The 24,538-nt window shown below is 33.9% G+C and overlaps 1 protein-coding gene across 6 annotated transcripts in view; it reads right to left on the minus strand.

Moving 5' to 3' along the window:
- STXBP5L (syntaxin binding protein 5L) overlaps positions 1 to 24,538 on the minus strand; it is a 385,708-nt gene that overhangs the window by 156,880 nt on the left and 204,290 nt on the right. For all 6 annotated transcript variants that reach the window (XM_072812552.1, XM_072812550.1, XM_072812551.1 and 3 more), the window contains 3 exons: positions 19,322 to 19,400; positions 13,475 to 13,629; positions 8,332 to 8,404 (listed from right to left, as the gene is read on the minus strand). In XM_072812552.1, coding sequence (XP_072668653.1) covers positions 8,332 to 8,404; positions 13,475 to 13,629; positions 19,322 to 19,400 — 307 coding nt within the window. The remainder of the gene's footprint in view (positions 1 to 8,331; positions 8,405 to 13,474; positions 13,630 to 19,321; positions 19,401 to 24,538) is intronic.

The following is a 24,538-nucleotide window of genomic DNA, read 5'->3' on the forward strand; positions in this document are numbered from 1 at the left end:
AACTAAAAGAATATGTGACCTCCAAACCAGCTCTGCAAGAAATTTTAAGGGGGCCTCTTAAAATTCCCCTTTAAGAAGAAGTTCAGTGGAACAGTCCACAAAAACAAAGACTGAATAGATATCATGATGACACTAAACTCATATCTCTCAATAGTAACTCTGAATGTGAACGGGCTTAATGACCCCATCAAAAGGCGCAGGGTTTCAGACTGGATAAAAAAGCAGGACCCATCTATTTGCTGTCTACAAGAGACTCATTTTAGACAGAAGGACACCTACAGCCTGAAAATAAAAGGTTGGAGAACCATTTACCATTCGAATGGTCCTCAAAAGAAAGCAGGGGTAGCCATCCTTATATCAGATAAACTAAAATTTACCCCAAAGACTGTAGTGAGAGATGAAGAGGGACACTATATCATACTTAAAGGATCTATTCAACAAGAGGACTTAACAATCCTCAATATATATGCTCCGAATGTGGGAGCTGCCAAATATATAAATCAATTATTAACCAAAGTGAAGAAATACTTAGATAATAATACACTTATACTTGGTGACTTCAATCTAGCTCTTTCTATACTCGATAGGTCTTCTAAGCAAAACATCTCCAAAGAAACGAGAGCTTTAAATGATACACTGGACCAGATGGATTTCACAGATATCTACAGAACTTTACATCCAAACTCAACTGAATACACATTCTTCTCAAGCGCACATGGAACTTTCTCCAGAATAGACCACATACTGGGTCACAAATCAGGTCTGAACCGATACCAAAAGATTGGGATTGTCCCCTGCATATTCTCGGACCATAATGCCTTGAAATTAGAACTAAATCACAACAAGAAGTTTGGAAGGACCTCAAACACGTGGAGGTTAAGGACCATCCTGCTAAAAGATAAAAGGGTCAACCAGGAAATTAAGGAAGAATTAAAAAGATTCATGGAAACTAATGAGAATGAAGATACAACCGTTCAAAATCTTTGGGATGCAGCAAAAGCAGTCCTAAGGGGGAAATACATCGCAATACAAGCATCCATTCAAAAACTGGAAAGAACTCAAATACAAAAGCTAACCTTACACATAAAGGAGCTAGAGAAAAAACAGCAAATAGATCCTACACCCAAGAGAAGAAGGGAGTTAATAAAGATTCGAGCAGAACTCAACGAAATCGAGACCAGAAGAACTGTGGAACAGATCAACAGAACCAGGAGTTGGTTCTTTGAAAGAATTAATAAGATAGATAAACCATTAGCCAGCCTTATTAAAAAGAAGAGAGAGAAGACTCAAATTAATAAAATCATGAATGAGAAAGGAGAGATCACTACCAACACCAAGGAAATACAAACGATTTTAAAAACATATTATGAACAGCTATACGCCAATAAATTAGGCAATCTAGAAGAAATGGACGCATTCCTGGAAAGCCACAAACTACCAAAACTGGAACAGGAAGAAATAGAAAACCTGAACAGGCCAATAACCAGGGAGGAAATAGAAGCAGTCATCAAAAACCTCCCAAGACACAAGAGTCCAGGGCCAGATGGCTTCCCAGGAGAATTTTATCAAACGTTTAAAGAAGAAATCATACCTATTCTCCTAAAGCTGTTTGGAAAGATAGAAAGAGATGGAGTACTTCCAAATTCGTTCTATGAAGCCAGCATCACCTTAATTCCAAAGCCAGACAAAGACCCCGCCAAAAAGGAGAATTACAGACCAATATCCCTGATGAACATGGATGCAAAAATTCTCAACAAGATACTGGCCAATAGGATCCAACAGTACATTAAGAAAATTATTCACCATGACCAAGTAGGATTTATCCCTGGGACACAAGGCTGGTTCAACACCCGTAAAACAATCAATGTGATTCATCATATCAGCAAGAGAAAAACCAAGAACCATATGATCCTCTCATTGGATGCAGAGAAAGCATTTGACAAAATACAGCATCCATTCCTGATTAAAACTCTTCAGAGTGTAGGGATAGAGGGAACATTCCTCGACATCTTAAAAGCCATCTATGAAAAGCCCACAGCAAATATCATTCTCAATGGGGAAGCACTGGGAGCCTTTCCCCTAAGATCAGGAACAAGACAGGGATGTCCACTCTCACCACTGCTATTCAACATAGTACTGGAAGTCCTAGCCTCAGCAATCAGACAACAAAAAGACATTAAAGGCATTCAAATTGGCAAAGAAGAAGTCAAACTCTCTCTCTTCGCCGATGACATGATACTCTACATAGAAAACCCAAAAGTCTCCACCCCAAGATTGCTAGAACTCATACAGCAATTCGGTAGCGTGGCAGGATACAAAATCAATGCCCAGAAGTCAGTGGCATTTCTATACACTAACAATGAGACTGAAGAAAGAGAAATTAAGGAGTCAATCCCATTTACAATTGCACCCAAAAGCATAAGATACCTAGGAATAAACCTCACCAAAGATGTAAAGGATCTATACCCTCAAAACTATAGAACACTTCTGAAAGAAATTGAGGAAGACACAAAGAGATGGAAAAATATTCCATGCTCATGGATTGGCAGAATTAATATTGTGAAAATGTCAATGTTACCCAGGGCAATATACACGTTTAATGCAATCCCTATCAAAATACCATGGACTTTCTTCAGAGAGTTAGAACAAATTATTTTAAGATTTGTGTGGAATCAGAAAAGACCCCGAATAGCCAGGGGAATTTTAAAAAAGAAAACCATATCTGGGGGCATCACAATGCCAGATTTCAGGTTGTACTACAAAGCTGTGGTCATCAAGACAGTGTGGTACTGGCACAAAAACAGACACATAGATCAGTGGAACAGAATAGAGAATCCAGAAGTGGACCCTGAACTTTATGGGCAACTAATATTCGATAAAGGAGGAAAGACTATCCATTGGAAGAAAGACAGTCTCTTCAATAAATGGTGCTGGGAAAATTGGACATCCACATGCAGAAGAATGAAACTAGACCACTCTCTTTCACCATACACAAAGATAAACTCAAAATGGATGAAAGATCTAAATGTGAGACAAGATTCCATCAAAATCCTAGAGAAGAACACAGGCAACACCCTTTTTGAACTCGGCCATAGTAACTTCTTGCAAGATACATCCACAAAGGCAAAAGAAACAAAAGCTAAAATGAACTATTGGGACTTCATCAAGATAAGAAGCTTTTGCACAGCAAAGGATACAGTCAACAAAACTCAAAGACAACCTACAGAATGGGAGAAGATATTTGCAAATGACATATCAGATAAAGGGCTAGTTTCCAAGATCTATAAAGAACTTATTAAACTCAACACCAAAGAAACAAACAATCCAATCATGAAATGGGCAAAAGACATGAACAGAAATCTCACAGAGGAAGACATAGACGTGGCCAACACGCACATGAGAAAATGCTCTGCATCACTTGCCATCAGGGAAATACAAATCAAAACTACAATGAGATACCACCTCACACCAGTGAGAATGGGGAAAATTAACAAGGCAGGAAACAACAAATGTTGGAGAGGATGCGGAGAAAAGGGAACCCTCTTACACTGTTGGTGGGAATGTGAACTGGTGCACTCTGGAAAACTGTGTGGAGGTTCCTCAAACAGTTAAAAATATACCTGCCCTACGACCCAGCAATTGCACTGTTGGGGATTTACCCCAAAGATACAAATGCAATGAAACGCCGGGACACCTGCACTCCGATGTTTCTAGCAGCAATGGCCACTATAGCCAAACTGTGGAAGGAGCCTCGGTGTCCAACGAAAGATGAATGGATAAAGAAGATGTGGTTTATGTATACAATGGAATATTACTCAGCTATTAGAAATGACAAATACCCACCATTTGCTTCAACGTGGATGGAACTGGAGGGTATTATGCTGAGTGAAGTAAGTCAGTCGGAGAAGGACAAACATTATATGTTCTCATTCATTTGGGGAATATAAATAATAGTGAAAGGGAAAATAAGGGAAGGGAGAAGAAATGTGTGGAAAATATCAGAAAGGGAGACAGAACGTAAAGACTGCTAACTCTGGGAAACGAACTAGGGGTGGTAGAAGGGGAGGAGGGCGGGGTGTGGGAGTGAATGGGTGACGGGCACTGGGTGTTATTCTGTATGTTAGTAAATTGAACACCAATAAAAAAAAAAAAAAAAAAAAAAGAAACGACAAAAAAAAATGAAAGTAAACGTTTAATGAAGGTAGTAGATTAATCACTTATAAAGCCATTATGGAGGTTAAAACACAAAAACAGATAATTATATCTAACAAAACCATTCAAGGTATACACAGAATAAAAATATGTAAATTATGACATCATATACATAAAACATGGAAACAGAGTAGAAATTTAATGCTTTTAGAATGCATTTGAACTTAAGTGACCATAAAGTTAATATAGACAACTATACTCATAAGATGTTATATATGAACCTAATGGTAACCACAAATCAGAAACCTACACAAAATAAATAGAAAGCAATCCAAGCATAACACTAAAGAAAGCCATCAAATCACAAGAGAAAAGAGTGAGAGAAAAAAGGGACAGAGAAAAAGGGACAGAGAAGACCTACAAAAACAATTAGAAAACAATTTACTTTAAAGGGACTAAATGTTCCAATCATAGACCTAGAATGACTGAATGGTTAATACACAAGACACATCTATATGCTGCTTATAAGAGACTCATGCCAGACCTAAAGACACATACAGACTGAGAACAGGGGTAGCAATACTTAGACTTAAAGACTTTAAAACAAAGACTAATGAGAAACAAAGAAAGACACTACATAATGATAAAGGGAACATCTAAGAAGATGATATAACAATTTTAAATACCTATGTACCCAAATTGGAGTACCCAAATACATAAAGCACATATTAAAAAACATAAAGGGAAAAAATTGACAGTCATACAATAACAGTAGGAGACTTTAATACCTCACATATCAATGGACAGATCATCTAGCCAGAAAATCTAAAGGAAATAGTGCCTCTGAATGACATAACAGACCAGATGTATACAGATATATACATATCATTTCATCTAAAAACAACAGAATACACATTCTTTTCAATTGTACATGGAATCTCCAAGATAGATCATGTTAGGTCACAAAACAAGTCTCAACAAGTTTAAGAAGACTAATATATCAAACATATTTTCTAAACACAATGGTATGAAAATGAAAATCAATTGTAAGAAAATCTGGAAAGAACAGAAACACATGAAGGCTATACACCGTGCTACTAACCAAGAAGTCAAAGAGGAAATAAAAAAATACATGGAGACAAAGGAAAATAAAAACACAATAGTCCAAAATCTTTGGGACACAGCAAAAGCAGTTTTAAGAGAAGTTTATAGCAATACAGACCTACTTCAAGAGATGAAAATCCTTAAACAACCTAACCTTATAGTTAAAGGAGCCAGAAAAAGCTGAAAGCCAGAAAGAAGAAAGGAAATAATAATGATTAGAGAGAAATAAATAAAATAATAGGTTAAAAACACACACAAAGAAAAAGTCAATGAAACCAGGAGCTGGTTCTTTAAAAGGATAAACAAAACTGAAACTTTTAACCAGACTCATCAAGGAAAAAAGACAACAACTCAAAATCAGCAATGAAGAAAACAACCAACACCACAGAAATACAAAGGATTATAAGAATATTATGAAGAATCATATGCCAACAAATTGGACAACCTAGAAAAAATGAATAAATCCTAGAAACATAATTCTCTACAACTAATTTAGGAAGAGCAAAAATTTGAACGGAACTGTTACTAGTAATGGAGTTGAATCAGCAATCAAACACTCTAAACAAACAAAAGTCCAAGACCAGATGGCTACACAGGCAAATTCTACCAAACATTTAAAGAAGAGTTAAATATTTTTTTCTTAAATGATTCTAAAAAATAGAGAAATGAAAACTCCAAATTCATTCTATAAGGTCAACATTACTATGATACCAAAAGTAGACAAAGACCGTACAAAAAAAAAAATGTATGGGCCACCATGTGGGACTGAATCCCACAACCCTGAGATCACAAACTGAGCCAAAACCAAGAGTTGGGTGCTTAACTGACTGCATCACTCAAGCGCCACCCAAAGCAATCTTGAGAAGAACAAAACTGTACGTATCTCATCAACTCCAGATTTCAAGATATACTACAAAGCTGTAATAATCAAAACAGTATGGTACTGGCAATCAAAATAAAACAAAACAGATACATAACACAAGTCCAACAGAACAGAATAGGATGCCCAGAAATAAACCCATGCTTATATGATTGACTAATCTACAATAAAAGGGGTAAGAATATGCAACGTGAAAAGACAGTCTCTTAAAAAATGGTGCTAAGAAAACTGGACAGCTACATGTAAAAGAGTGAAATTAGACCACTTTCTTATACCACACACACAAATTCAAAGACCTAATTAATGTGAAACCTGGAACCAAAAACCTCTGGAATAAAACATAGGCAGTAATTTCTCTGACATCTGCTATAGAAACAGTTTTATAGATATATCTCCTCCAGCAAGGGAAATAAAAGCAAAAATAAACTATTGGGACTACACCAACATAAAACGTTTTGCACAGTGAAAGAAACAATCAACAAGATGGCAAGATAACTTACTGAATGGGAGAAGATATTTGCAAATGATGTATCTGATAAAAGGTTAATATCCAAAAATATTTAAATAACTTACACAAATTAACACGAAAAAAACCCCAAATAATTAAAAATGTGCAGAGAACTTGAATAGACGTTTTTCCAAAGAAGATATACAAATAGCCAACAGACACATGATAAAATGCCCAATATCACAAATCAGTAGGGAAATGCAAATGAAAACTACAATGAGATGTCATCTTACACTTATCAGGATGACTAGAATAAAAAAGACAAGAAACAACAAAGTTGTCAAGGATGTGGAGGAAAAGAGACCCTAGTGCACTGTTGGTGGGAATATAAATTGGTGCAGGCACCATGCAAAACAGTATGGAGGTTTTTAAAAGTATTAAAAATAGAAATACCATCTGATCTAGTAGTCATACTATCAGGTATTTACCCAAAGAAAACAAAAACACTAATTCAAAGAGATAAATGCACCACTATGTTTATTGCAGCATTATTTCCAATATCCAAGATATAGAAGCAGCTTAAACATCCATTGATAGATTAATGGATAAAGAAGATCAATTGATCAATCGATCGATAGATACTGGAATATTACTCAGCCATAAAAACTAATGAGATATTGCCATTTTTAACAACATGGATGGGACTGGAGGGTATTATTCTAAGTGAAATAAGTCAGACAGAAAAATACCATGTAATTTCATTTACATGTGGAATCTAACAAACAAAACAAGTAAACAAAGAAACAAAAACAAAGATTCATAAATACAAAGAACAAGCTGGTGATTGCCAAAGAGACAAAATGGGCTGGTGATGAAATAAAGGGGGTTAGGAGCTACAAACTTTCAGTTATGAAATACATAAGTTATGGAGATGAAAAGTACAGCATAGAAATACAGTGAATAATGCTGTAATAATATTGTAATGCAAGAGATGGTAATTACACTTATTGTGATGAACACTGAGTATTGTATAGAATTGTTGAATCAATATGTTGTACATCTGAAACTAGTATAACATTATCTGTTAAATATACTTCAATTAAAAAAGAAAAAAGTGAGGGGAAATCAGTTTCATGCCTATCATCATTTACTATGAAAATGTGCTGCAAGAAGACAGTGTTCATCAATTTTATCTGCTTTTACTGTTCACGTAATGGAGCTGAGAGTGCCACTTTAACAGCAATATTTTATATTTGTTTCACTGCCTACAACATAATGAAAAATAAAAAAGTGAAAGACTTCCATCTTCTCTACCCTTGAGATCCTGCTCTTCTGTATTGTTGCTGCAATAGTCCAATAAAACTTTTCTAATGTGCCATTTTCCTTTAGTCAATAGTCTAGCAGATGGCCATGTAGTACACCATAAAAATTTCGTAACAATTGTGTTTGCTTAGGTTAACGGCAGAAATGTGGTCCATTTTATGTATCCTCAGACTCTAAATGCATCTTTCCAAACAACAGGTGTTGCCTTTAAAATGTGTTACAATTGTGTGTGTTTCCTAAACTCTCTTGGTTTAGTTTTTATTATTAAACCAATTACATTCCTAAAATTCTAGCCTAACAATGTTCCACATAAAGAATATTTACCATCTAACATATACTAATGTCAATTCTCTATAACATCTTCCTGTATTTTAGTTGTAATGAGATTATAAAAATAGTGTTAATCTGTAAATGAATAACTTACTTGCTTTGTGTCAGATCAACTACAATGAGATCTTTCTCCAGAAGTACTACAACAGCATAAGGTTCTTGAAATTCTACAAGTAAAAAATAAAAAGTGGAAGTTTTCATATTTTATAAAGTCACCAAACTTTCATTTCCTTTATCTCCTCACAAAACTTATTTAAATTATTTCAGAAGACCAAAATATGAACCAAAATAAGAAAAACAAAGAGCACTTTCAAAAAAATATTGTGTTTCTCAGACTTTAAGATCATTACTGGGAATATGAAAATGAGAAGTTGCATAGGCATAGAGTTAAACATTTCTCAATAATCATGAGGTGGTAATAGTAGTAGATTATTTGAAGACAGTGTTATCTCTGTCTCACAAACATTTATCTTATTCCATAACCTTCCATTTTAGATCTGATTTCATGCGTACAAGGAGTTGTTCTAAGAAAATAGTTCTGCCTTCCCGATGAGAGCAACACTCCTTATACTAAAAAATGTAATTTCAATTCAGTGTGATTTAACATGTATTTAAAGATATGTGCCTAAGAGTATATACCTCAAAAAGGCAGGGAATCTGAGGATAGTCTAGGATTTTCAAGTTCCTAAATCTAAACTCCCCCCACTTCCTCCTTTCAATATGTTCCACCAACTATTCTCAAAACAAAGGATACGTGGAAAATAAAATTGACAACGTCCTATTTTCATGGAGTTTACATTCTAGGGCTTTGTAGGGATGTATACAAACCATGAAGGAGTAAACAAGATAAATTCAGAAAATAATGTGAGCTATGAAAAAAAAATGTCAAGGGTAATGGTATAAGAAATGACTTGTGGTTAGTTGGAAAGCACTAATTTAGTTATTGTGGTCAGGGAAGACATTGCTTTCCATCTATGATAGTGACAAATAAAGGAAAGGCATGTTCTCAATTTAAAGAAAAAAGTATTTACAAAAATGTCTTACATATATGATATTTGATTCTCAGTAGCTCGAACAGGTATTGCTATTTTTCATTTCATAGAGAAAACTGAAGTCCTAAGAGGTTATGAGATTGGCACAAATTTGCAAAGCTAGTTTACTGAAAAGGCTGGAACTATAACCCAGGCCTTCTGATTCTAAATTCCCATGTATTTTCATTATACCAGTAGTTTCTATTAGCTACTTAAAAAGTATTTAATCCTAACCTCAACGGTCATTTGGCAGGAATTTTATTCAGAATATTCAAGTCTTAGTGGGAAACTGGAAGAGATGGACTTCACAGTCCTTCACAGGCCTTTATAGTCTTGAGGAGCTATAGAACCTATTCATATTTACAAGTCGCATGCCATGAGAGAAAAACTGGAAACAGAAACCCCAAAACTGAGGAGTATACCCTTGTTTGGGTGCACATTTATAGGACAGTATGCAGTCTTCATACTATTTGCCATTCAATCTGTTCTTGAATTGAGGCTTCCTCTATTTCTCTTATAGCTGTGTTAAGTTTTCAACATTACTTTAGTGCTTTTGAATTTAGGGGTTTTAGGGTTAAAAAATGGTTGTTTTTTGTTTGGTTGGTTTGTTTTTCAGTTGAAAGAACACTGGAGTTCTATAGTACTACTCATTTGTCTTCTTTTTAAGAGACAGTCATTGATTGGGAAGCAACTGCTACAAAAATAAAATAGTTGAGACACTGCCATGAATGAGAAAAATTCATAATCATTTTAGGTAGTTATATCTATTTTATCACTTTAGGTAGGTATATCAGTTTTAGTTGTTTCTTTTCAAATAATAAAAACTGGTGGCAAAAGTTTCACCTTTGTAGAAGTACTTGTTGTACTGTAGTAACCTCTGAATAAAAAGATTTCCTTAGGAGTCAGTATTAGGTTCAATTTTGTATCTATTATTTATTAACAGTTTGAATAGGGAAATTCATTAACTTATTAGCTCAATTAAATTCAATTTATTTATTTATTAATATGGCAAAATAACTACCTTAGACTATTATGAAGATTAGATGTATATGAGGATGTTCAATGCAAAGCCTGACACATAGTACATGATCAGTAGATGCCAATAGAATCACTTCCTCTATTAGATTGGTTTATTTTTGAGCAGGCCCAGTCTTTTAACCCTAGCCCCCAACAGGTAAAAAGCTCATCATAATGACTATTTCTCTGAAGAGAAATGCAATAGTTGCTTATGCTTGTAGAGGACCAGATACTGTTAAATGTAAATGTGAAATTGACAAATTCTGAGTATAGTTGCTTAGTTACTCTGAGCAATACCCCTGAGATGAGAAATTTCTGCTCTTTGAAAAACAAGTTGAATTGAATTGTCAGATATCACAAGTAGTTTATCAATATTAAAAACTGTTAGTAAATTAATTTTAACATATGTGTAAAATTTATCACTATGTGACTGTAAAAAAGAATGAAGTTCCATATTTGCTAATATGGAATCATAATCAAAATACACTAAGTGAAAAAAAGGTGTAATATGGAATAGCACATAGAATACGCTGTCATTTGTACAAAAAAAGAGATAATGCATACATAGATAAATACACATGGGCATAAACTTTCTGGGAGAACACTTAAGAAACTTAGAAATAGTCATTTCTGGAAGGGCAGTAAGTTTTCATTATACACTAATGTGCATTATAGGGTCTTTTCTGTCATTCTCATGTATTAGTGATTTAACCAGAAATATTAATAAAATATATTTTGCTGAGTAAAGTTAAAATATTTCCCTTAGCTCCTGACAAATAAAAATTCCATCCTCATTACCACTACTCTGAAAGACAAAGACATATCTGTTGCTTGGAAGTGATTAGACATAATTTACTTAAAATTATTAGAAATTATCCTAACATCTCTACTGATGTGCAGAAATTTACATACACACACATAAAATGTGTGGTTGCAGAGTTCAAACACTGTCAGTCTCTATTACTGGCACATACATTTTTCTCTAAGGTCTTTAATAGGAGGCATTTTCCTAAATCTTAAATCCTTTTGGTCTTCTGTTTGTTCTTTCTCCCTTTGTTCTTTTATCATGCATTCTCACGACTCTAAAGAACATCTATATTCTGATAAGTCATAAATAAATATTAAAAAACATTTCCTTTTCTTTTTCTGCTAAGCAACTCTGACTTATAACAGACTTATCTTTCTCTCTTTCCAAAAACTGTTAACGCATATAAAACTACTACTTTTTGAAAAAAAATTATTTATTTGGGAGAGAAGAGAGAGTGAGCACAAGTAGGGGGAGGGGGCAGAGGGAAAGAGAAAAGCAGGGGCTCAGATGTAGGGCTTCATCTCAGGACCGCTGGATCATGATCTCAGCCTAAGGCAGACACTTAACCAACTGAGCCATCACTGAAACCACTACTCTTAAAATGTTATCTTTGACTCATCTATCATCTATCATGCCACTATCTATGACATTGGTGACCAAATTCAGTGGGTTTCCTCTTCCATTCCTTCAGGCACTACTGTGTTTCAGATCTTGACCATTTTAATGAACATTGTCATAAAAACCGCCCAGCTAGAATCTGGAATTTAAGATTTCAGTATCCTATATCCCCAACCCATATACTCCTTTTTTGGCCAATTTTACTAAAAACATTGTTTTCTTCCATCTCAATATTTTCTCAAAACTTCTCTGTAGCTTGCTATTTCCAAATACCTCTAAAAGGCTTTCATTTTTTTCTCTAAGTTGATCTCACTCTAGCAAACCTTATAAATTCTAAAACCTTTATTCAATATCCTTTTCATGTGCCAAGTCATTCTTCAAAGTCTATCTAAAGCCTACTTTTTCCATGAGGCTTTGCAAGAATATTTCAGCTATTGACTATCTGACTAGCCTTTAAATTAGTACACTATTTAAACTTTGACCCATAACTCAACACTTAAGTGTTATATTTTTAAACTTAAGTCATAATTATTTCCCTCATCCAACTAGATTTTATGTGATTTGACATCAGAGATCACTTTCATGCTTCGTCAGTATTCTCAATAAGTCTTTGTAATACTGAGGCCATAGAAGCATCTAATAAATATTTGTTGATTCGTTAACAACACAGGTAACTTGTCTGTCTCAGCAATTCTGGAAATAAAGTGCCACATTGACTGTTATTGCATGTCAATTCATCCTATCTTTAAATATGAAACTAAAGAATTTAAAGCAAATTAATACAATTGTAATAAAACAATTTATAGATCTTCATAGTTATAAAATATGTTCATTTTGTCATTCCAATAATCATGTGGGGTTAATATTATTATTCTATTTCTAAAAATGATAACTCTAACTCATAAAAGTAAAATGACTTACCCTAGCTAGTGAATGACAAACCTAAATCATAAAACCAAATATTGTGTCTCCAAGTCTAGTGTTCTTTCTCTTATATGTTTCTTCTTGAAATTGTAGTTATATATCTATATACACATATATTATGTTGTTTTAATCATAAACTCATTTCGCTTATGTTTCACCCTTCTCAGTTTTTAGATTTCATTATTAAAATATTTTATTATTAGATTTCATCATACAGTTTTTTTTTCATCATACAGTTTGTACATAAGTTTAATTTTTATGTTTATAAAAAGCCTTTATATTCAGGATGCATCCCTCTTCCCAAATGCCCTTCTAATTATTCTCAAAATTAAAATAAATCACTAACCACACATCAGCAATCCTAGAGTAATCAGAGGTGCTGCAGTTGCATCTGAAGCAAAGCCAGATGTGAAACAGATGCACTACCACCAGAGTTACAGATCACTGATATCAGGTAAGTGCTTTAACTTTGATTAGTGTTGGAATGGGATGGGTGGAGCTGGTCTAGGAGAGGCTATTAGGAGACCTCAGTTTCCCCAAGTGATTTCACCCTGGACCCCTATCGGACCCTCCCAGCTCAGCTTCCACCATCCTTATCAAAGTTTAAAGCACTTACCTGATATAAGAACCTGAAACTCCAGCACCGCTGTACTACATCTGTCTTACTTCCAGTTTGTCAAGTAGGTACAGTTGCGGAACTTGCTCCAGCACCTGTAGCTCACAATGTTGTACCACAGTGGATGTCAGCTGCCAAAACTAAAAATATTTAAGCTTAATTTTATTAGGAACTTGCTTCAAAAATGAATTTTAACATTAGTATTTTCATTTCTGTTACTTACCATTTGGATAGGGTGTTTCACATAAAGTAAGAAATTCAACAATAGGATGATCCATTTCAAGCACTGTAATTGCTTTTCCATGCATGATGGTTAAACTTGGTCTTCTGCAAGCTTTGTCATAGGACAATCCACCAGAAAATATTATGAATGGTTCACTATATAGAAAAAAAAGGTATGAGATTGAGAATCCTTTAAGATGATACAATATCATAGAACTGAGCTGATGAACAATAAGTTTGGTGGGGATTATACACAATGCAGTTTGACAGCAAACATTTTTCCAGGCCCAAAATATCTCACCCAAAAGACTTACTATTCTACCATTTCCCTTTTTCTGGATGTGAATTCTCACCATTAAAATTACTAATGGGGATGCCTGGGTGGCTCAGTGGTTGAGCATCTGCCTTTGGCTCAGGGCATTATCCCGAGATCCAGGATCGAGTCCTGCATTGGGCTCCTTGTGGGGAGACTGTTTCTCCCTCCCCAATAGTAAAATTACTAATGAATCAGTCTAAAGGTGATAAGGTGTGTTGGGGGAAGGTAGAGAAGTTGGAGGGAGGTAGAGGTGCTCATTGACTCAAAAGGATATCTTCACAGTATTAGTTAATTTCCAAAACTCTGTATCACTACAATTAGAATATTAAGCTATGTTAGTCTATCATATTAACCATTTGGCATGTGGGATAAAAGAAGAAAATTCTAATATAAAATTAAATGTGACAATAGCAAGCTTAGAGTGGTAAAAGGTAACATGAAAATTCTATATAAGGGAGTTTTTGTGGGGAAACAGTTATGATAAAAAGATGGAGAAAACCAAGAAGAATAAATGTGATCTTACAAATTTTACTTAGGGTCAGTCAGGTCTTTTTTAAAGATTTTATTTATTTATTCATGAGAGACACACAGAGAGAGGTAGATATATAGGCAGAGGGAGAAGCAGGCTCCCCAAGGGGAGCCTGATGTGGCACTCGATCCCAGGACCCCAGCCAGGATCATGACCTGAGCCAAAGGCAGATGCTGAACCACAGAGCCACCCACATGCCCAGGTCAGCTGGTTCTATTTAGCTAATAAAACTAAATAAAATATTTTAGGCTCTGTTTTTGCTAGATACAATTAGATAAATACAATGGGGCTGAGGTGACTATAAAATATTATATCTGTCATAAAGTTATGAAATAGTGTAATAATTTTTCACTTTTCTCAAATTAATACCTGTATCTCTACTTTATGTATATAAAATATGCTAATGAAGTATTTTCTTTTTTTTTTTTTAAAGGTTTTATTTATTTATTCATGAGAGCCACACAGAGAGAGGCAGAGAGAAGCAGGTTCCTCTCAGGGAGCCGGATGTGGGACTTGATCCCTGACCCGGGGATCACGACCTGAGCCCCAGGCAGATGCTCAACCGTTGAGCCACCCAGATGCCCCGCTAATGGTATTTTCAATAAGCAAATATCAAACTGAAAATATTCTTCTCTAAAAATTATTTTTAAAAAGGACTACTTATTTTACCAAATTCTTTGAGAAAATATGCTTCTGTAAATAATTCATTTCTATCTATTCACTGAAGAATATACTAGTTTCTAAAATCACTCAATATATTTTCCTTTTTCTTTCATTTTGTACTGTACATAGAACCAAGCATTATCAATGAGGCATTTGCTAATCTTAGGCTGACTATATAACAAGAAAAAAAAGAGCTTTTACAAAACTTCTATTAAAACCTACACATAAAATGTCTATACTGATTTTATTTTCCTTGAGTCCTATATCAGTTGATGTTAGTCTTGCTTCAGTAATTTGGCAGAAATTACCAACCTAGTAATAGTAGGTTTTGAGCAGCAAGCTTTTTCCTATGTTTATATTAAGATTTCTCCAGACTTAAAAGTCATTTCTAATGAAATGAGTAAGTGTTTTTGCACCTTTTCTGCTTTTATTAGGACTCTGCATCAGAAAACACTGGGTCTGAAGTTATTAACTGATTTATGTGCACTCTCTGTAAACCAGTGAATAACTAAATAAAAAGTTATTTCCTCAGGAAAATGCTCAGGAAATCACTCATGAATAACTGCATTAGAAACTTAATTATAACATTAAATCCTCATAAGTATAATCCTCATTTTATTAATGAAGTTAAATAACAACTAAGCAGAAAAACCCAAAAGAAAACAGATCTCCCAGATTTTGAGGTCTATTTTCTTAAAGAGTGGTCCATACTGCCTATAGCAGATGACTCTGGGATTAATGTAGGTAAACTTGTTCAGAGCTATGTAGTGGCAGGATAAAAATTCAAATCCAGTGCCCACGTACATGTTTTTCACTTCTAGCCTAATGTGGAAAAAACTTTAGAAACTAATATTTCTAAAACTGTGGAAAACAACAAATGTTCTGAAAAAAAGTTTTTAATTTAAAATTTGACACTTGCAAACAATATCTCCCTTTTGAAATTTTATAATTCAGGTCATATAGCATAGATTCTAAGAAACTATACAGTAAATAGTCCTGTTTACTTTTATATAATCCAGAATTTCCCATACCTCTCAAATGCATTTGATTACAGATTCCTATTTTTTTCCATGAATACAGTTAGTGATCAAAGAGACACAATTTGGTAAATGCTATATCACACACAAAACTGCCTCCTTGACTATTTAGTACAAGTGTATGCTGGTATACTGATCAGATGGACTATTACAAAATAAATAAATATGATTAAAAATGTCTTCATACATGAAAAAACATTAATACAAACTAAAAATTATTGACAACAACTTGGATAAATTCCAAAGGCATTATGCTGAGTGAAAGAAGCTAGGATCAAAAGATTATAATATATAACTTCATTTATATGACATCTTAAGGCAAAACTACAGTGATGGAGAACAAATCAATGGTTGTCAGGGGTTAGAAGTGGAGAAAAGTGTGACTATAAGGAACAGCAGGAGAGAATTATGGGGGTATGGAAATACTCTGTAATCTTATTGTGGTGGTGATTTCAGGCATTTATACATATTTCAAAATCCACAGTATCATACAACCAAAAGAAAAAAGTACTGTATAATTTGTAAAATAAGTATAGTATAGAAAAAGCATTAAAATTTTGTCTCAATGAAGGCAACAAGATTAAGCAATAAATTGGGCAACATAATATATTAAAATAACATTTGTGGAGTATTTATGATGTTCTGGGTATTGTGTGAAGAATGCTTACTTGCATTATTGTATTTAATCTTTATGATATCTCAATGAGAAAACTATTATTATCATTTAACAGATGGTTATACTGAGGCCTGGAGAACTTTATGCATGAAGTCTATCAATAAGTGGCCATGATAGAAATTAAAAATTAGCAGAAAGTAATTTTTATTAACCACAGAGAACTTGATAATGTTAGTGGTAGCAGGTAGAGATCATTATTCCTTTTTGAAGAGGATACATTTATTAAGCCTAGAGACCATAGTGGGTGGGGTGCCAATAAGCAATTTGGTGACTGGGGACCAATGATTCCTAAGCAGAATTGTTGTTCCTCCCTAGAAATTTAAAGCCAGCTTGTGAATGGCTGATCTAAGATAAACTAAGAAGAAAACATACCCCTTGCATCTGCTACCTATAGAATCCTTTAAGACACTCTATTGCTGCTGCATATTTGGTAGAGTTCTTCTTAAAGTTCTTGCTCCTGCCACAGACATCCCAATTTTTGACTTCACAAAGTTTCTACTGTGTACTAGTTGAAGCAGAAATATAGCTATTTATTTTTAGTTCCAGGCTATGGCCTATTTTGCTGTCACAGTACCTTTCAGTACTCTTAACTTTGGTGCTCCTCTGCTGTTTAGTTTCCTTGCGTTCTGAGCTGTGAAAACTACTGCTTTTAGAGGTGACTTTTCTAATATACTGGTAATCTAAACAAACACAATGTACTAAAGTGCACAGTAAATGGGATGACGATAATTATGATCAATAATACATAATTATTTCACATTAGAAATCTAAAGAATTATTTCTACACAAAGTTGGGTTACCAATTACTAGAATAAATCATTAAATTAAGATCAGTGGAATAATTTTCACAATGTGAAATACCATGGCTTTAATAATGACAATAATGATAACTTCTTTTTATCAAGAAATCCACTATGTACCACTCATCAAACTTATGATATTACGAACTCCATAATTTATTCTTTACAAACATCACAATAAGATAGGTATAGTTGATGAGGAAATTAAAGTCTAAAAGAGTTCATTAAAAATTTCAAGGTCACATAGCTGTCTTACCCCTTATGCCAAGGATCTTGATAATTATTTTTACACTGCCTTGACCTGAATTCTTGATTCTGAAAGTGTTTTCCTTTAATCTGCATCCTTTCCTTACTTTGTGTGCCACAATCCTATTATCCTTTATGCCTCATCTCAGATATACCCTTCCCAAGAAGAAACTTACTTCACTGTTCTCTTCCCCTATCTAGTCTCAGTTAGGTGTCTTTTTGTTGTACTCTCATAGCATATCTCTATAAAACCACCTCACATGTTACATGGAAACCACTAGTTTATGGCCTTACTTCTCCTACTAGATAATCATAGATTCAAAAGCAGGCAGCATTCTCTTGCATTTCAGTAAACCAAACAAGTTGTACAGTGTGTACAATGTAGTAATAACTAATGATATATGTACATAACAATATATGTATATAATATAGGTAAAATGTTTCCATATATAGTATGTATATAAGACATATGTAAAATGTTTCCTTCCATAATAATTAAATTTAAAGTGTTTAAAAATAAGTAAATAAAAAACAAAGTGTTTTAATACTTTAACTATAGTTGTACAAACCTGTGGTCATTTTTACTACTTATGATACATAGTAACATTCAGCTGTTACTAAAGAAGTATTGATCTGTGTGTGTATATACACACACATAAATATGTATATATATATAAACTATTGTAAAAATATATACATAAAAATATGTCTATATATTTAACTATATACCATATTTGATAGTTTATATATATAAACTCATTAAAAATGGCCATAATTTTATACTATTAAATCTTTCAAAGAGCAAGTGTAAACAAACATTAAATGTATCTATAATACTGAGAATACACTCCAGTATGAGCATGTAAGTAATACAAAGTAGAATTATCCAATTTAGAGTTAAAATAAAATTAAGGTTTAGGCAAGATTTAGAATTATGGTACTTCAGATGAGAATATTGCCACTAATAATTAGTGATTAGTGATTATTAATCACTAATAATTATTGTAAGTAAAAAGAAAATTCTTGATTTATAGGATAAGGCTTCTATATATACATGATAAAATTTTATTCTATATTATTATTTAATTTAGTTTTCTGTTTCTTAAAATTTAGCACTTTTTTATTATGCAATATACATAACTCTTTATCTTTCCACCCAACTATAATCTTTCCAAGTTCAGAATGTAAAACCTTAGAGTACAAAGACTTGGGAATGTTTTAATTCTTTTATGTGCAATACCAATAGGTACGCTTCTGCTTAATAATACTGAATGATTGCTACTTAAATATGCATGGCCCAAAAGTCCTAATTTGTTAAAATGAATGTACATAATATTCATCTGAATGTTCATTGAAAGTTAAAATACTTAGTAATCGCTATTGAAATACTCATAATAATATCATAGATACTCCTATTAAGCAATAAAAAAGCTGTTATTATCAATGAAGAGGATTTAGCCAATTAATATACTTATATAATTATATGAAACTTTAAATAATACATAAACATTAAAGGCTATTTGCCTTGCTTGTCTGTTTCTTATATATTTTCCCATATCCCTCAAAGTAAAAAATGCATACCTGTTTCTACAGGTCTTGTATTCTACTTTAAGAATTGGTTTACAAGATTCAGATTTTCTTCCTTCTCTTTGACTTTTTCCTAAAGAAAGAAAAAGGATTTTGTTAAATCACATTTAAATTCTACACATTCATGACAATTTCAAAAGTTTGACTAAAAGAGTCTAGAGAAAAAATAAGGTAATTATATGTTTTTCATAATAGGATAAATACAATTCTTTGCATCCAAACATTTGTTGAATTTGTAAACGATTTTTGAATCCTAATAATTGACTGCTAGGTAAGTAATAAAATTATTTGTAAATCTATCATATCTATATTGTTTTATATTCTCCATATATAAATCTAGTCTCATATAAACTTATTTTAATCTTTTGAGTTTTAAGATTACTTTAGAATTAAAGACACATACACATACATACTTACTGCATAATGAAATATATTATTATGAAAATCCATACTAGGCCCATTATAGATTTTATCTATAATACAAGAAAACTCTTTTCACATGTAGAAAGATTTGCCATTTAAAACTTATGATAGACCATCAAAATCATTGTATTTTTATCAAATTAATTTAAGGGAAAATCCTTTAGACAATAAAACACAGATGGTACGTTTCAATAATATACTATATTTGCATAAAAATGTTTTCTTATAGGGAAACGTTTATGTTGTTTAGACTCCATGGATTTGGAAAAGTGATCAAAAAGAGTAGGAAAAGGAAGTAAAGCTACTTCTGCATATAACATCTTTCTAGTTATGATTTTACTTATAATTCTATGTCTCATTTTGATAAAATTTATGTTTTTGAGATGATGTTTGTTTCTTTTTTATTTTAATAAGTACCCTTATGTATTCTTGTATTGTTAACAACAGTTTATAGACACAGATACCTATTATTGTAGACAGACATCTCTCTGCATTTATGTTTAAAATTTCAGGATAGCTTCAGAATGGCACAGTCATAATCCAAATAGAATGTCGACATAGTTTTATTTAATTTGCTTAAAAAGCAGGGTTAAATACCTTATCTGCTCCATGACATGCTTTCTGAATTTGCTTTCTCTTTCTTTTACTCTATGTCAACAAAAGAAGCAATCAATAAAATATTGGTCATAATCATTCACATTGTAAAAAAGATTTAAAAGTATCTGTATTATATATAAAAAAAATTGAATTGCTGATATTATATGTAGATGATGATTCAGCCTTACAAAGAAAGAACTTTGGTTCAGGGACACTCTGAACAGTGTTCTTGGAGTAAGAAACAGCTGGTTGGTGATTACTGATTTGGGTAATATGTGGGAACAGAGAAATGAAGGAAATAATACAGCAAAAAAAGAGATACATTCTCCTCAGTTTATATTTTTTTCATTCATTGCTTCTCTAATAATTGTCAAGTCATTAACCAAATCAAAATAGTATATTTGCTGTTGTTTATACATACATGTCTGTGTAAATAATTATAATTTTTCAATCAATACACATTAGTATTATGCACTGATTTCAGTAAAAAGGAATAATATCTAAATTAATTAATAATTTACTTCAATTTCCAACTCCAATAATTTTTGGCTGAAGTTTTCAACTTTGATTATGTTCATTACCTGTTAGTAATTGAAATATACTTATAGGTCATACTGTAAAAAAATGTTATCAGAAATTGCATTTATTGCTACTCTTTATGTTCAAAGTACTACACTAAATGGCAGGGTAAAAAGAAATAACTGACCAGCAGGAAACTTAAAATTTACTAATTTAAGCAAAGCAAGTATAAAACTGACAATATGAGGTACCATAAACAAGTGATACACCTGCGGTGTTGAGAATAGTAGGAGTACACGAAGTAGAAGTTAAGAATATTATGGTTTCACTTTATGATAGAAGAATTTCCAGATTTTTGTAGATTACTTTCTAGAAGCTAGATTAAGCATTAAAAGATAGAACTTGGGAGTTCTGGTCCAAGATGGTAACATAGGAAGACCTTGAACTCACTCCTTCCATAGACACACCAAATCTACACCTACTTATAGAGCAATTCTTCCCGAAGAAGAACTGAGAGCCAATTAAACAGTTACCACTATTTATGATTCCCCACTCCCCCTTAGCTCATGCCAGCCCTTGATGACCTGGGCCACAGAAAAAAGCCACTACTATTTAAAAGAACAAATACTATATAATAGGTCAACCCCTAGAACTCCACCAAATGGTAAGGGAGCTGCTAAAACTCTCTCTGGGCTGGCAAGCACCATGGTTTAAATTCTTGTCTCGGGATCCCTGGGTGGCGCAGCGGTTTGGCGCCTGCCTTTGGCCCAGGGCGCGATCCTGGAGACCCGGGATCGAATCCCACATCGGGCTCCCGGTGCATGGAGCCTGCTTCTCCCTCTGCCTGTGTCTCTGCCTCTCTCTCTCTCTCTCTCTATGTGACTATCATAAATAAATAAAATTAAAAAAAAAATTAAAAATAAATAAATAAATTCTTGTCTCCATCTTGATGGCATGGACAAAAGCCAGGAACCAGATACCCTAGCAAGCCTACTACCTCAATGACCCTGGGCCCCTAGCCTATACCAGGCCCAGCCATCCCATCAAGATAGCCCCAGTGCAGTGCACAATCAGAACACTCCTGGTCAGTGCTCACTAAATCCTTTGCCAAAGTGACAGATGTGCAAAGCACTCCAGAACATTCCAGGCCCACATAATGTTGACTCCAAACAATTCACCAGGCACCCCTTGCATGGAGCACCTCAGAAACCCCTAGTTCATGCTACTTTGGCTCCAGGTACTCCATTAGGGCTTTGTTTACATGGCACACACTGGGAAACCCTGGCTTACACTCTGCCTCAGTTCCAGCCTCCCACCAAGGCTCCCCCTGTGTAAATCACTCTGGGATACCCAAGTTGGACCAATTTCAACTTTAGCCATCCTGCCAGAGTACCCCCCTACCCTGCATCCATTTCAGCTTTAACTATCCTGCTTGGGTGCTCTGTGTGGAGAGCCCTAGGACATCCCAGCTTGTACCAACTTTAGCTTCAGTCATCCATACTCTATGCCCCAATACAGTATATACCCACTTTATCTTCAGCTGTCCTGACAGGGCACTCTGTGTGGCCTGAAATGGCCAACACCCATTTCAGTTTCAGAGAGTCTCCAGCACAGAATGCTCCAGGACCCATAGTACAGAAAAACCACAGCTCCAGCAAGCCAACCAAAGTCACTAGGCATGTGCAATCTACACAGGGGATGACAATACATAAGATCATTCCTTTAAATATAGCAGTAGCTGTTCCACCCAACTTATAGAAATAAAGAAAACCTAGCAAAAAAAGTCAAGCAAAATGAGGAGACAGATGGAATATGTTCCAAGTGAAGGAATAAATCAAAACCTCAGAAAAAGAACTAAATGAAACAAAGGAAAAACCTACTTGATAGAGTTCAAAATAATGGTCATAAAGATGTTCACTGGACTGGAGAGAAGAGTGGATGAACTCAGTGAGAACTTTAACATGAGATTCAATATATAAAAAATCATCATTAGAGTTGAAGAATACCATAACAGTAATGAAAAATCCACTAGAGAGAATCAACAGTAGAATAGAAGGTGCATAAGTGATCTGAAAGACAGAGGAATAGAAAGTACCAACCTGAACAGTGAAAAGAAGAAAAAATAATTGTAAGGAATAAGGATAGGTTAAGGAATACCTTGGATATCAAGCAAACAAACATTCTCATTATAGGCATCTCAGAAGGAGAAGAGAGAGAAAGGGGTACAAAAGTTATTTGAAAAAAAAATAATAGCTGAAAAACTTAATAACCTGGAGAAGGAAGCAGACATCCAGGTTCAGGAAGCAGAGTTCCAAATAGAAGATTAATCTAAGGAGGTTATCTATCAAAATACTAGAGAAGAACACAGGCAGCAACCTCTTTGACCTTAACCATAGCAAATTCTTACTAGACACATCTCCAGAAGCAAGGAAACAAAAGCAAAAATGAACTATGGGCACTTTATCAAGATAAAAATATTCTGCACAGTGAAGGAAACAATCAACAATACTAAAAGACAACCTATGGAATGAGAGAAGATATTTGCAAATGACATATCTGATAAAGGATTAGAATCCAAAATCTATAAAGAACTTATCAAACTCAACACCCTCAAAACAAGTAATCTAGTTAAGAAACGGGCAAAAGACATGAATAGACATTTTTCCAAAAAAGATATCCAGATGGTGAACAGACATATGAAAAGATGCTCAACATCACTCATCATCAGGGAAATGCAAATCAAAACCACAGTGAGACACCACCTCACATGTGTCAGAATGGCTAAAATTAACAGCACAGGAAACAACAGATGGTGAGGATGTGGAAATAGGGGAATCTTCTTTTACTCTTGATGGGAATACAAACTGGTGCAGCCACTGTGGTAAGCACTATGGAGGCTCCTCAAAAAGTTAAAAACAGAATTACCCTATGACCTACTAGATTTATCCAAAGAACACAAAAATACTGATTCAAAGGGACACATGCACCCTGATTTTAATAGCAACATTATCAACAATAGTCAAATTATGGAAAGAGCCCAAAAGAGAGGGAGGAGGGTAAAGCAAGCCATAAGAGACTCTAAACTATAGAGAAGAACAAACCAAAGTTGATGAGGGAGGTAGGTGGGGGATGGGCTAAATGGGTGATGTTCATTGAGGAGGGCACTTGTGGTGAGCAATGAGTGTTTTATGTAAGTGATGAATTACTAAATTCTACACCTATAACCAATCTTACCATATGTTAATGAACTAGAATTTAATAAAAATTGAAATAAAAAAGGAAAAAGACTAAAGATAGAGAATTTTTAAAGCAGCAAGAGAGAAGCAACTAGTTATATATAAGGGAAGCCCCATAAAGCCATGAAATGATTTTTCAGCAGAAACTTTGCAGACCAGAAGAGAATGGCATGACACAATTCAAAGTGCTCAAAAGAAAAAACCTACAATCAAGAATACTCTATCCAGCAAGGTTATCATTCACAATTGAAGGTGAAATAAAGAATTTCTCAAAGAAAAAAAGGGTCATTATCACTAAAGTGGCCTTGCAATAAATGTTAAAAGAACTTCTTTAAGTGGAAAAGAAAGTGTCATAACTAGAAGTAAAAAAAAAAAATCACAAAAGAAAAAAAAAGTCATGAGTAAAACCAAACATACAGTAAGGGTAGTAGGGCAA

The sequence above is a fragment of the Canis lupus genome, chromosome 35, assembly GCF_048164855.1.
Source record: "Canis lupus baileyi chromosome 35, mCanLup2.hap1, whole genome shotgun sequence".
NCBI classification, from domain to species: Eukaryota; Metazoa; Chordata; class Mammalia; order Carnivora; family Canidae; genus Canis; species Canis lupus.